Here is a 13,835-nt window from a genome sequence, read left to right on the forward strand (position 1 = left end):
AACAGGGGAGACACCGGAGTTTTGGTCGGAGACGATAACGTTTCTCTCTGCGGAGCCCCGTCACTTCACAAGACACGGGAAACCTCTGTTGGTCTGGAGGAGCTGCAGCAGTTATTTCTGCACAAACGTCCACTGTACATTCACTAGATATTCTCAGAGCTACGAAGTCTTCTGCAGTGTGGAGTGAGCGCGCATGTACGTGAGGTGGAGCGAGCTGAGTGAAGGCAAGCAGGTGGCAGAGGAGCAGAGACTCCGGCCCTGGAAACCAAAGCTACGGTCTCCCCCGCGTACTACGACCGCGGCCAACACTGTTTTGCAAGACGGGCTTCACTAGATACAACTTTGCGGTTTTGGGGCTTCCGTGTAGTTTGTGTTGGAGTCTTGTCTGAACAGCGTAGCCACACGCGAGCGTGCATATGCGAGCGCACACGGGACACCGACCCGGGTGTTTTATATGTGTAAAAAGTTACAAACAGTCCCTTTAATACAAGACAGTGATATGTGTTTGGAAATCAATGATTAATAAAAAGAAAACCCAGATTGAAACAGTTATTTTAATCTGAAGCAATAAATCTAACAGACTCATACAAACAAGGGCATGTCTAATCAATCATATTTGTCCTCATGTGTTGAGGAAATCCACTCCCATTCCCCCACTTTATCAGCAAGGCCTGCACAGGGAGACATACAAAAAAATAATAGTGTGTATATGGTATGACACCGGGAAGAAGATGGGGGGGAAATGGCCTCTGATGTCATTGTGCTTTTAGTATACTTTTCTAAGGGTTAACAAAAAAACCTAAAAAGCAGTTGACTGTCAGATGAGATCATTTAAAATGTCACTTTTGTGAAGTATGTACAAAAATGTACAAAGACAGAAGAAACTTAAATGCATACACTTGTACAACTGAAGTGTTTTAGCAGCTTGAATACACCCTATAACAAAAAGAAGTGCTCCTTTTTTTTGGCACAAACTCTGCTTTGAACGCTTCATGATCACAGCTTTATCAGATGGCCTTAAAAATTGTAAAACTTTGCTGCTGGATCACACAGATATTTCCCCTAAATTGTCAATTCCCTATTATGAATGTTAGCCCAATAGTCCCACATTTGACACTGACTGAAGAAAACAAGCATCAGTTTAATTGTTTGATCCTTTTTCTCTCTCCAACGTGTGGTACATTTAGAGCATTGTTAAGTGTGTCAGCATTTGCTTGGGATACTGAGTGAACAAAAAAACTAAAAGTGACTTGATAACAAAGAGCATATTGATTCAAACTATGGACAAAGAAGGATCTAAGTTTGAAAATAAATATTTTCCCTCTCCATTAAAAAAAAGAGCAAACGGAACCACATCTGTGTGTCTTCTTTGTTGTGTCCACGGTAGCCCAACTCTCTCAGAGGCACTGAGAAATATGGATAATATTCTCTTTTCAATGGGCATGCAGTCCACAGGATCACAAGACCCCTGACAACAATCCTGTGGCGCAGTATCCATTCACTTGTCGGTCGCTGGGTTGAAGATGATAATGGTTAACATCCACTGGAGCAAAAGATTTAGAGACCAATCACCTCAGCATGAATGGACCATCTGCATCTCTTTTTTTTTCTCAGTCACTTTTTCTCTCTCTAAGCCACATAGTTGTACTGGTTGGGGTTCTCCTTGTCACGCTCCATATAGTCCCTGTCAATAAGAGACTCTATCCTCTTCTTCAAGTCAGCAGGCTGAAAGGGAAGACGACGGAGAGGAGGCAGAGGTCAACACATGAGGAACATTGCTGGTTATTTTTATACTGTGAGGTGTGAGGTAATCACAGTGAAAAGCAGACTCATGTAAGCCATGGTATTCCCCCAGAGTAACGTATTATACAAAACTCAACACTGGCAGTATTGTCAGCTAATGGGGGTGGTAGCTTGTTGGCAGGGAAAGTGCTTCTATAACCCAAAACAGCCTGTACTAAACAGGATTTCACTTAAACAACCCCTACAAATGTACTTTAAAAACAACAGGTTATTGATGTAGTTGCAGGCCGATAAGTAACAAGAAATAGGAGTATAGAAATTTCAAAAATATTTCTAAGCACATTTAGAAACAGTGTCTAAGTTTCATAGTTTGTCCACCACAGAAACAGAAAAGTACAACAATAAAATTTCCCACTAAGTACATATTGTGGGCAAAAATCAGCATTGACCCCCAAAAATCCAGTATCTATAATCCTCAAATGTTTCCTCTATAATTAATAGGGTATAAATGTTAATCTGGTACATAATGAAAAACTGAACAGTTGGTTTTAAATTAACAAATTAACTGTTGCAGTGTATGGGTCAAGATGGTTAAGGTTCGGCATTGACCTTGAATAGTTTAAAGCCCTGCCACACCAAGCCGACGGTCGGCCGTCGGACAGTTTGGGGCCGTCGGTGAGCGTCTGTCGGCCTAGTTTTTGTGGTGTGTCCCGCACCGTCGGCTCTAGTCTGCCCGTGTCGGAGTTTTTTTTAGCCGATTCAGCATGTTGAATCCGTCGGTGACAGAAATCACTCTGATTGGCTGTTCAGTTTAAACGAATCAGTGCAGGAGAAGAGAAACGGACGTGAGGAAAGCAAGCCAACGAGTAAACTCAAGAGGAAAAACACAGAAGGCTCTTCTCATTTTTCATCTTTATCACATCTGATCATTCCAATACACGGATATTATTTTAAGTGGCGAGTGAGAGTGGTGTGAAAACGGTCGGCAAACACCACTTTGTTTCATGTACGTATCATAACAACGGCTAGTATATCCTCAGTCCTCAGTCTTCCAGTTTCCCTTTTTGAATGATGAATACAGACTACCGCCACCTGCTGGTGTGGACAGTTATTTCATCTCACGCAGGTGCGGGACACACGTGGTAGTTGGCCGTCGGCTGTAGTCTTTGCGGTGTGTTCGAGTGCAACTTTTTGGCCAAGACAAAGGCGATGTGAGGCGACGCAACTGGTGGCCTTCGTTGCCGCTAGTTCTTTGATGTCGGGTTGGCGTGTCTGGGGCTTTAAGGTCAGGCATTGACCTTGAATGGTAAAGGGTAAGATAGGTTGTCCGGCAGCGAGTCTCGCAAGAGTTTTTGCACTTTTCTGCAATGCAGGTTACCTTCTAGACACAACCCAGTGTATGTGAATAGCATAAGATGACAGGAAATAAACATGGACCCAAGGTGTTGACTAGCAATGCAATTCCTTTGAGACAGTCTATAAATCAATGAAACATTTGTATGTGAATAAAGCGATTCAGTGTTGTGTTAATCACCTTGACGGGGAATTTGAGCTGGTTGTACACTTCAGACATCAAGAGGTTATGGCTCAGAGTCTTCCTCATCTTCATGATCCGCACGATGGCAGCATCAATCTGATACTGACGATCCTGAAAGACCCTTTCTGTGGTGCTGACTTGCTCCTCCACCTGAGAGAAAACAATTAGTTAAAAGAATTCACCAAAAACACAGGAAGTGAGGAAACTACTGCAAGATAAAAATCATACCGTTTCTTTCATCTGGATCTGGTTTATTTTGATCCTGAAGAGCTTGTGTCTGAAGTCGTCATTGCAAGAAAACTTGTCCCCGTCCTCCACATCTTTGCTTTTTGGGATTTTGGTGAGGACGCGTGCTTTTCCACAAGCGAGTGACTGCAGAGTCCGGCGCAGCTCACTGTCCTCTGTAAACCAGCAGACACACAAACAGTGTTTTAGATCAGTGGTGCTGCATAATGAGAGCTCGACAGCCCTTGTTTCTTCATCAAAGTGCTGAACTTTGATGTGATCACAAACAGACCTATTCCTGTCGCCAGTTTGATCTCCTCCAGGGTGAACTCCTCTCCTTCGTTAAACATCAGCAGCACAAGTGTTTGGAAAAGTGACACCTGCAGCTCCTTCTTGCCCTTTTGTAATAAAAATCAAAGAGTGCAAATTAACATCACGCTGTATTCTGTGAGAACACACACCGGAGCATTCTCTATTAGTCATCTACCTCTTTAAATTCAGCTTTTAAGACACAATGGCCGAGTGTTGATTGCCACTGCAGCTTCCTGCCACTGTGTTTGCCCAGGTAGAAGGTCTTGAAGATCTCCTGCAGTCGCACCATCTGGACAAAGATAACAGAGGCGTTACAAAGCAACACTCGGTATATTTATTGCACGGCAGGTTATAAAAACAATATGTTCCCCATAAATGTCTATATTTGTTCAGCACTAACCTCAGCAGGCAGGTGAACTTCCATCGGGACATAGGTTGGCCAGTAACCCATCGTGAGGATGTTCACCGTCAGCTCAATGTTGCCAGGAATGTTTTGGCACTGCATATACTGCAGAAACACAAATGATACAGGTGTGATATCCACTTGCCACATTACATTGTAAGCTTTAGGTTTACAAGAAAACTCTTCCTGTTGGAAGAACAGCACTGCGTTAAAACCACAAGTTGCTGAGGACATGCTGTTTCAGGTGTCGGTGAGTCGATGAAATATGATCCATGAAGCCCAGTCTGAACAATAAACCAGTTTGAAGGCTTACTGGATTTCAAAACAATGCACAGTGGTTTGTAATAATATGAGGAGGGATTTTACAACTCTCTCATGGGGGGTTTCTTGTTGGGTCTCTAAAACTATAGAGTACTATCTAGACCTGCTCTATATGAAAAGCATCTTGAGATAACTTCTGTTATGATTTGAAGGTATATAAAAGATCAATTTAATTGAATGCAGTCAGTAGAAATACGCTATTAACATCACAAAGTAATTTACCAGATAGAGCTGAAACGAATTTGTCAATTAACGTTAAAATAATATTTGATGTCAACATGAACATTCCCTTGTTGCAGTTTCTACAATGTGAGGATTTGCTGTTCTATTGTTTTTTGGTGATCATTTTTTTTTTTTGGGGGGAAGGGGGACAGCTGATCGGATGAAATGAGACATTTGAAGACGTCACCTTTAGGAAATTATGATGTGCATTTTTCCCCATTTTCTGAAATATATATTTAAGGTATAGTGTGTAGGATTTGGCGGCATTTAGCGGTGTGGTTGCAGATTGTAATCCAACTGAGTACCCCCCTCTGCTCATTCCTCCCTTTCCAAGACTGCAGTAATGTGAGCCGCCGAGTGCAAAACCGTGGTAACTCCATTCACGTCACTCAGAGGCCATCCTTACCATCATAATAACAGGACTTTAGGAGAAACGGAAGTCAGACGGCGGCTGGCGGTACCACGGTTTTGCACTCTGTGGCTCACGTTACCGCAGTTTCACAAGCGTGTCGGAGGACTACGGTGGCGTTCAGGAGACGTAAAAACCCCAAAGTCTCTCTCTAGAGCCAGTGTTTGGTTTGTCCGTTCTGGGCAACTGTAGAAACATGGCAGACTCTGTGAAGAGGACCTGCTCTCTGTGTAGATATGAAGGGCTCATTTTAAACTAACGAAAACACAACGATTCTTAATTTCAGGTGATTATACACTAATGAAATCATAGTTATGAATAAGTTCAGCGATTGATCAAGAAAGTAATTAGCAGGTTATTCATGAAAATTATCTTTAGTTGCAGCCCTAAGTATTCGATTGACCAAAGCAGACCATTGTCAGATGACATTGCATTGTGTTGTGCCAGGTTCAACGACTCTACAGCCGTCTGTATCTGGATCTCTACTGTGTGAAGACAGAGGGTCAATTGAAATGAATGAGGGGGCTGCATTTTTCACGCAGTACTTAATGTCTGTCTGAAAACTAAACTGCCTTATACATAATCTAGCTGTAATAAGAGTCAAATATAAAACTAAAAGTTGTTCTCACCTGTTTGAACTGCACCATGATGTCTTTAGAAAGCTCCATATCCTTGAACATCCCCTCCAGTTTGCTGGTGAACGCTGCTCCACATTCTGAGGAAAAAAACACCACAAGGTCACAAGTCAGTGTGCATTCAGGGTCAAGATTCCCTTTCTGTGATTTATAGTTCACATTGTTTGTGTGTGTTAAGAAGTGACACTGATGGATTAAACTCACCGTGTTTCAGCTTTGACAACATCGATTTTTCAGCATCGACAGAGGCGCTTTTTCCAACCAGCAACCTCTTGGCCAGATCCTTTTTGTAAAAGGCTTCAAAAACATCTTTTCCTACAATGAAGACACATTATTACATTAAGAAAAAAAACAAACAGGGGAGGAAATCCTAAACTGAAACAAATGTGATAGTAAATATTACCATAGATGAATCTAAAAATAATCATGATCTTATCCAGCATCTTCTCCAGCTCCTCGTCTGTTGCTTCTTTGTTTCCTGCCCTCAACTTTGAATCCACATGTTTTGCTGTAAAGTGAATTTATAGTACATGTTATTTCATGAAGATTATGATATTATATTATATTTACCGACGGTGCAGCAGTTTTGAATGGGGGTGAATGCTTACTGACCTATGAGCTCTGCAGGTTTATTTGGCCGTTTGTTGATGAATGTTTCGAAAGCCTCCTTCATGGCGTTGACGAACTTCTCGTTCTTCATGAAGCAGATGTCGATGACATGATCCACCTTGTCCTTGAAGTCCAGCAACTCTTGCACCATCGTTTTGTCTTTTTCTGGATTGATTACGATTGTGCTTCCAAATGCCTAGATTTACAAGACAAACAGTTAGAAACAGAAGAGCTCAGCGCCTTCATCACACATCATCTTCAGACTTTTATCACTTTTAATGCTGTCATACCTTGATGTACTCTATCCAGTGCTGCAGGAGGACCTGAACGCCACCTCGCACTCGACTGAAGAGCTGATAGAGGAGAGACAGATCCTGAATTCTGTTCTCATCCAGCAGGTGAGTCAGCCCTGGAAGTTTAAATCAACAGAAGGTCAGAGGTCAGATCTCAAACTGCTTTTATACCCTCAAGACTCAGTGTGTAGTCAGGCAGGCAGCATACTTACTTACTGCTGTAATGTGACTCGTGTTTATACAAAGTATTTGCTGTTGTGTACCTTTTTGCAGAGTAGACGTGAGATGTTCACCCAGCAGCTGCTTCTCCACAGTAGCAATGAGCGGTTTTCTGAGCCGGGGAAAAAAAACCCATTCAAGTCACAAATGAATCTTTGTCATTGTGTTTTACTGCAAACTGAATAGTGCAGTCTATCACTCACTGTGTGCTCTGGTCTAGATATGTGATGACTCTGTCAGCCTCCTCCTCTAGGCGCTTGCTGACATGATGGAGATAATCTGGTACCTGCAAAAAAAGAGGAAAAGCATAATGTCATCTCTTTATATTAACTACTTTAAAAGATACTGTAGGTCTCAATGGCTTCTATCTCTCATCTAATCTTCAACCGCTTATCAGGGGTCGGGTCGTGGGGGCAACAGCTCCAGCAGGGGACCCCAAACTTCCCTTTCTCGGGCCACATTAACCAGCTCTGACTGGGTGATCCCGAGGCGTTCCCAGGCCAGTGTGGAGATATAATCTCTCCACCTAGTCCTGGGTCTTCCCCCTGGCCTCCTCCCAGCTGGTCGTGCCTGGAACGCCTCCCTAGGGAGGCGCCCAGGGGGCATCCTTACCTGAAGTTGCCTGGCTAACCCCAAATCGTGCTTCGTAGTACAAGCCTCTGATGTTGCAAGTCAAGTTTTAGATGCATAAATATTATAATAAACACAGGACATATGTTAAAAAAGGGGGAGTCCAAGGCACTCTTCTGGCAAAAATTAAAAAGCCTTTATTCTGAATAAAGGCTTTTTATTTAATTTTTTGTGTACCCCCATCAAAGAGCACCTTCATCACACTGATTTGAACTTCCAAACACTCTGGACTCTTTCCCTTTTTTGAAGACACATGACATATACCGTGTAATCAGATTGTCTATTGTCTGACCAGTTATTCATTGAAATAACAAACACAGAGGGCCCAGAGTACGAGGGTCACATAAATCACCTCTCTCTCCTGCATCAGCCTCTGTCCCTCTGCAGCATACAGTCGATTAGTTTCCTCCAAAAAGCGTTGCTCAAAGGAGTCTTGATAAATCTGTCAGGGACGGAGAGAACACAGGTTTCATTAAAGCCATTTGTCAACAGGAAACTGACAACTCATCACACCCCTGCATCAGGTGATGACCACAAGCGAACACAGCTGCAAGAGCCACACTTCTCTTGTAGTTCACAACAAAGATACAGGCTTTCAGATACAGATTCACACCAGCTGATCATTATTAAAACAATAATAAGATGGTCAGTTACCTGCAAGTCAGAGAGCATGCTCAGCAGGCTCCTCAGTAGACTGCGGTCTATCGCCTCTCCGTTTCGCTCCCTCTCAATGAGCAGCAGGATCCCGTCGATGGTTTTACTCTGGACCTTCAGGTCACTGATGATGTAGAACCTGAACAGCTCCAGACCCATGTCCCTGCACGACACAGCAGTTTGTTCAAACACACACACTTTAAGACAGAAATCAGCCTCATAATGTTGCAGAGCAGCTGACATCAGATCGTGAGCACTCACCAGATTGATGGCAGCATTGAATTTTGTAAAACATAGGTGCGGTCCAAAAACAAAAATATACTCCTAATCATGATCTGTAAAACAAGGACAAACATTCACAGTTAGAAAGAAGCACTAATGACAAGGTGATTCTTTTTTTGTGATTTTTACACATGAAAATCAGTTTACTCATCACAGTCTGTGAAAACGGTTGTATGATGTGGCTTTGCGGGAGCTTTCTGAAGTCTGACATAATAACCCTGATCCTGAATTGGGTTTCAGACAATGTCTCTTACAAGCCCCCTAACTCTATGGAAGTGCAATACTAAATCAGTGGAATAACCATTTAAACATGAAAAAGAAATAAACAAACAAATTGCATGGAAAGTGAGGTTATGTTGACCGATTTTCAAGGGATATGAAAACTACCACTTGACTTATTAAAGTTGCTAAATGTGAGATTGGGAGCATTTCTATTGCCTCTGCACAGCTGTCAACATGGCGACAGCTGAGCCGGCGACTCGCAGCTAACGGTGCTAACAGTGAAAGCAACAGCAACAGTGCTGACAGAGCTAACAGTTTTAACCTGGGGGGGAACCGGAGGGTGGGTGCTACTCTTCTGCAACGGTGCTGTATGTCGGGACGGCAATATCAGCTGTAACCGTTGTATGAGAGCAGTGCAGAGTGGCAGCCATGAGCTAGCCAGTCGGGCATGCTCACATGCACTAAAAGCATGCATGGCCGGCCCGGCTAGACTTGGCGTGGCAGTCGGTGTTACACGGTGGTCGAGCACACACCGAATACATAACTTTCCGACGATGACGGAGGATGTGGTATCAAAGCGAAATAAAAAAGTGCCTATTTTGGATTTAAACCCAATACTATAAGGGAACCATAACGTTAATGAGGTAATCGGCGTGCGGAGGACAGATTGGTCACAATCGGTGTGCACGGCGCAGGGGCTCCGGGTGGAAACCTGCGACTCCGCAGCGAAAGCTCGACCGGAGAGGCCAGACACACAGCCACCCGACGGTACAGATCAAATTAAAACATCTACATATATTGACCGTCATCTTTTCTTCTAAAATGCTCGGTGTAATCGGTAACACCGGTGTTGTCACAAGTTTATTAACCGGTGGGACAATTTCCTCACCGTGACATCCCTATAAAGGACGGAGAAGCTCGGATTACAACACAGAGGGAGAGTTACTTCATTCTCTTCTCAGGTAGACATTACTCCTCTATATCTTTACATAGCAAATAGTGGCTATATTAATGTTCTGAATATCGTATAGAGTACTTTTAAAGTTATAAAACATACCATTTGTCTGCAGTGATCCTGCCAGCACTTGTCAATTTTCTTTAGGAAAAGCACACTGTCCAGGGCATCCGTAGGAACAATGTTAAGGGAAAAACAGCTTTACTGCAACATGACCGCATGATTAACACTAAGCTATATAAAATAAAGTAAGATCCACAAAGAAATAGAAACTGTGAAGGATATTCTCTGAATTGATCAATTTGTGCCTTGATGTGGTCTTCACACACGGCCCTCAGCTGTTTGTAAAGCTTGGCAGATATCTTATGGGAGCACAGGTTCTCAACAGCCTGAGGGGACAAAAACAAAGAGTCAAAAAAAAAGGACAGTTTCTACGTCAGTGAGCTTCCTCTGAGAGGTCTGTAGTGATACCTGATAGAGCTCCTCTAGATTGTACTTGATTGAAGTGCTGTTCTGTATGGCCTCCACCGCCTCCTTTAGCTTCTGCCAGGTCTCCTGCGTGTAGTTTTCAGGCAATTTGGGCTTTTCTGTGAGCAAAAACACAAAACACAAACAGTTGTGATAACACTGTAAACTCTAGCTAGCAGGCCCTGAACGACAAACAGTGGACCACAATGCTGCTGCTGCTGCTGTGTCACCGGTGCTATTTTAATACAAGCGTGTTTGTTTCTATTTAAAGTAGAGCCCGTTGATAGTGACAAAAATCGAATATCTGGTTATTGAATTGTGTTATCAGACATGATATCACCTGATTCTTGTAATACAAAGATATGACTCTGCAATATGTTTATTACTGATAAGAATGAGTCATGATATTCATCTATAAATCTCTACACACCTCTCTCCTCTCTGCATCTTGCAACTGCAGTAAACAAAAACTTAACATATTCTATATGTACGCACTAAACTTGGCAGGTACTTTATGCTCCTTTTAAATTTAAATGAAGTGCAAACTCCTCAAACCAGATTGTTTTACTATCTGATGTTTTTTATTACTCCTTTAATTATTTCTATTAACTCTATTTGTTGCTTGATCGCTGGTTGTCGGACTATGAATGTCTCTGGTTTTCAGGTTTCTTGTGAAAAAAAAGAAAATTGTGATTCATCAACAAATGGCCAAATCTAATTTAAAAAAAGAAAAAGAAAAAGTTAAATATGGCTGAAATCATCATCTCAATATTACATTATATAATACTTTAATATTACAGAAAATATGTAAATATACACCTATTTTTTTCAGTACTTGTGTACATAACAGCTCTGTCTATTCCTCACCTTTATTTGTCCAGCTTTGTTGTCCATGTCCCTAGCTGAATTTATATTTTTATGTAAGCACACGAATAAAAAAAAAAAAAGATTCTGAAATTCTCGAATAAAAACTAAATTAAATTACATATAAACTAACTTACACTAAACACAGCAATAAAACCCTGAACATCTTGTAAATATTCACTGTGCAATAATAATATGAGTCGTGCAATACCTGCAGAATGTGAATGTCTTGTGTGTGGTATGTGTGTTTTATTATTATTTTTTTTTTATAGTTTTAGAGGCATGTTGTTGTCTATGTTTCTTGCACTTTTTAAGGATTGCGTTTAAATTTCGTTGTACTTGTACAATGACAATAAAGATATATTCTATTCTATATTAAATAATCAACATGACGTTCAAGGCAATAGCCTGAGTTTCACTGTTATAAATTACACCAGGCCCAATTCTTTATATATGTGTCAAACTACTTTTATAACTTAATTTAGTTAGTTTTTAATTATTGCTTGCTCCGAATCATTAATTGGAAATCAAATCGTGATAATATGGATTTGCAAAAAATATTATACACAATAATATCCAATAAGCCTCAGTCTTTTTATAGACTTATCAGCAAATTCCTAATAGGAGTTTTAGAGCTTATTTGACTGTTTTAGTTATGTTAAATGAGCACTTAAAATTAACTGATCATTTCTGATAAATATTATACACAATAATATCCAATTATCACTAAGCCTCAGTCTTTTTATAGACTTATTAGCAGATTCCTAATAGGATTTTTAGAACTTATTTGACTGATTTAGTTATGTTGAATGACCACTTAATTAACTGACATTTATGCCTAAATGTCTTCTGACTGAGCTAACAGTCATCTTCATATTAACACATAATTGTTACCAAGGTGAGTAGTCAAGGAAATGTTTAATTTTGATCAAGTTTGACCAAATCTATGACATTTTTGACACCTTTCTTAGTTGTTATTAATGTTAATATGATGGTAGAAGCTGTAATGCAGCCTTCAGGACCAAGAAAAAGACCATCCTATCCTAATTTAAGCATGTATTATTATCAGTGTCTGGGGGACTTGTTAGCAGTTTTAAAGGTCCCATATTGTTCTCATTTTCAGGTTCATACTTGTATTTTGTGTTTCTATTAGAACATGTTTACATGCTGTAATGTTCAAAAAACACTTTATTTTCCTCATACGGTTTGCCTGAATATGCCTGTATTCACCCTTTGTCTGAAACGCTCCATTTTGGTGCATTTCAACGGAATTGCAACGGAATTCCGCTGCTAGGCAACAGTTTGGGTCCATGTTTACTTCCTGTCAGCTGATGTTATTCACATACACTGCAACAGGAAATAAACTGGGACACATTTAGAATGTTTACGTTTACAACCGTGTAATGGTCTAAATATTGTATATTTGTGACATCACAAATGGACAGAAATCCTAACGGCTTGTTTCAAAAGCACAATTTCTGAATACGGGCCGTGTGTAGGGATGTCACGAGAACCGATACTTCGGTACCAACTCGGTACTAAAATTCTAAAAATGTGACGGTACTCGTTTTCTTCAATACCGAAGGTACCGAACGATTGTATACACTGCAACAGGAAATAAACTGGGACCCATTTAGAATGTTTAAAACCGTACAATGGTCTAAATATTGTGTATTTGTGACATTACAAATGGACAGAAACGGCTTGTTTCAAACGGGCTGTGTGTGTTTCTCCGTATATTGAGCGTTTTGATAGTTTAACAGTATTTATATAGCACTTGAACCTGCTTTGTAATATAAAAGACATGAAAATATCACTTTTTACAATATGGGACATTTAAGTTGTATATATATATATATATATATATATAATGTGTGTGTTGGAGAAGCTTTGAATCACATCACCCTCCAGTGTATCTGCTACCTTTGAAGTTCTTGATGACTTTTATAGACTTATTAGCAATTCCTAATAGTAATAATTTAATAACATTTTTAGAACTTATTTGACTGTTTTAGTTATGTTAAATGAGCACTTAATTAACTGATATTTATGCTTAAATGTCTTCTGACTGGGCTAACAGTCAAGGAAATGTTTAATTTGATCAAGTTTGACCAGATCTATGGCATTTTTGACACCTTTCTTAGTTGTTATTAATGTTAATATGATGGTAGAAGCTGTAATAGAGCCTCAAGGACCAAGAAAAGACCATCCCATCATAATGTAACCATGCATTATCATCACAGTGTCTGGGGGACTTGTTAGCAGCTTTAAGTTGTATATATATATAATGTGTGTGTTGGAAGAGCTTTGAATCACATCATCCTCCAGTGTGTATCTGCTACCTTTGAAGTTCTTGATGACTAGTTTCTTGGCAGCTCCGGGTTTACTGTTGGAGAAGGTGCCGGATCCTGCAGGCTTCGTCAGTCCGTTCGCATGGTGCCCCACTCCACCACCTCCACCTCCACCACCACCACCAGGCAGGAACACCGCTTTGCTTTTGTTGTTATTGGAGCACGAAGCAGCAGCAGCAGCAGCAGCCTCCTCAGCCATCTTCACATCCAGTCCAATGAAATCCACTGAATCCTCAAACCTCAACTTCTTCTGGATGTGCAGCGCAGTGGGAGAAGAAGAGGAGGAGGAGGAGGAGGAGGAAGAGGAGGAATTGAGGGTCTTGGGAGGAGAAGGAGAGGTGGTGTCTGTAGTGTCTTCCCTCTCTGAGCCGTTTATCTTCCTCTTCTTGGGAGATGTGATGATGTCGTGTTTGACATCAGGTCTAGCCTCCTGGGTGGTTGGTGGTGGCGGTGGCGGTGGCGGGGGATTAGGGGAAGATAA

General features: G+C 41.1%; 1 protein-coding gene across 2 annotated transcripts in view; it reads right to left on the reverse strand.

Moving 5' to 3' along the window:
• Positions 1–540: 540 nt before the first annotated feature.
• cul4b (cullin 4B) overlaps positions 541–13,835 on the reverse strand; it is a 13,749-nt gene continuing 454 nt past the window's right edge. For both annotated transcript variants that reach the window (XM_074649393.1, XM_074649392.1), the window contains 20 exons: positions 13,346–13,835; positions 10,143–10,258; positions 9,957–10,060; positions 9,774–9,843; positions 8,474–8,547; positions 8,213–8,375; positions 7,911–8,000; positions 7,132–7,214; positions 6,973–7,040; positions 6,707–6,825; positions 6,420–6,612; positions 6,211–6,315; positions 6,012–6,122; positions 5,802–5,887; positions 4,218–4,325; positions 3,993–4,106; positions 3,798–3,903; positions 3,509–3,681; positions 3,278–3,430; positions 541–1,725 (listed from right to left, as the gene is read on the reverse strand). The exon at positions 13,346–13,835 is cut by the window's right edge. In XM_074649393.1, coding sequence (XP_074505494.1) covers positions 1,630–1,725; positions 3,278–3,430; positions 3,509–3,681; positions 3,798–3,903; positions 3,993–4,106; positions 4,218–4,325; positions 5,802–5,887; positions 6,012–6,122; positions 6,211–6,315; positions 6,420–6,612; positions 6,707–6,825; positions 6,973–7,040; positions 7,132–7,214; positions 7,911–8,000; positions 8,213–8,375; positions 8,474–8,547; positions 9,774–9,843; positions 9,957–10,060; positions 10,143–10,258; positions 13,346–13,553 — 2,340 coding nt within the window. In that variant the 5' untranslated portion in view covers positions 13,554–13,835 and the 3' untranslated portion in view covers positions 541–1,629. The remainder of the gene's footprint in view (positions 1,726–3,277; positions 3,431–3,508; positions 3,682–3,797; positions 3,904–3,992; positions 4,107–4,217; positions 4,326–5,801; positions 5,888–6,011; positions 6,123–6,210; positions 6,316–6,419; positions 6,613–6,706; positions 6,826–6,972; positions 7,041–7,131; positions 7,215–7,910; positions 8,001–8,212; positions 8,376–8,473; positions 8,548–9,773; positions 9,844–9,956; positions 10,061–10,142; positions 10,259–13,345) is intronic.

Source organism: Sebastes fasciatus, chromosome 10 (assembly GCF_043250625.1).
Source record: "Sebastes fasciatus isolate fSebFas1 chromosome 10, fSebFas1.pri, whole genome shotgun sequence".
In the NCBI taxonomy this organism is placed as follows: domain Eukaryota; kingdom Metazoa; phylum Chordata; class Actinopteri; order Perciformes; family Sebastidae; genus Sebastes; species Sebastes fasciatus.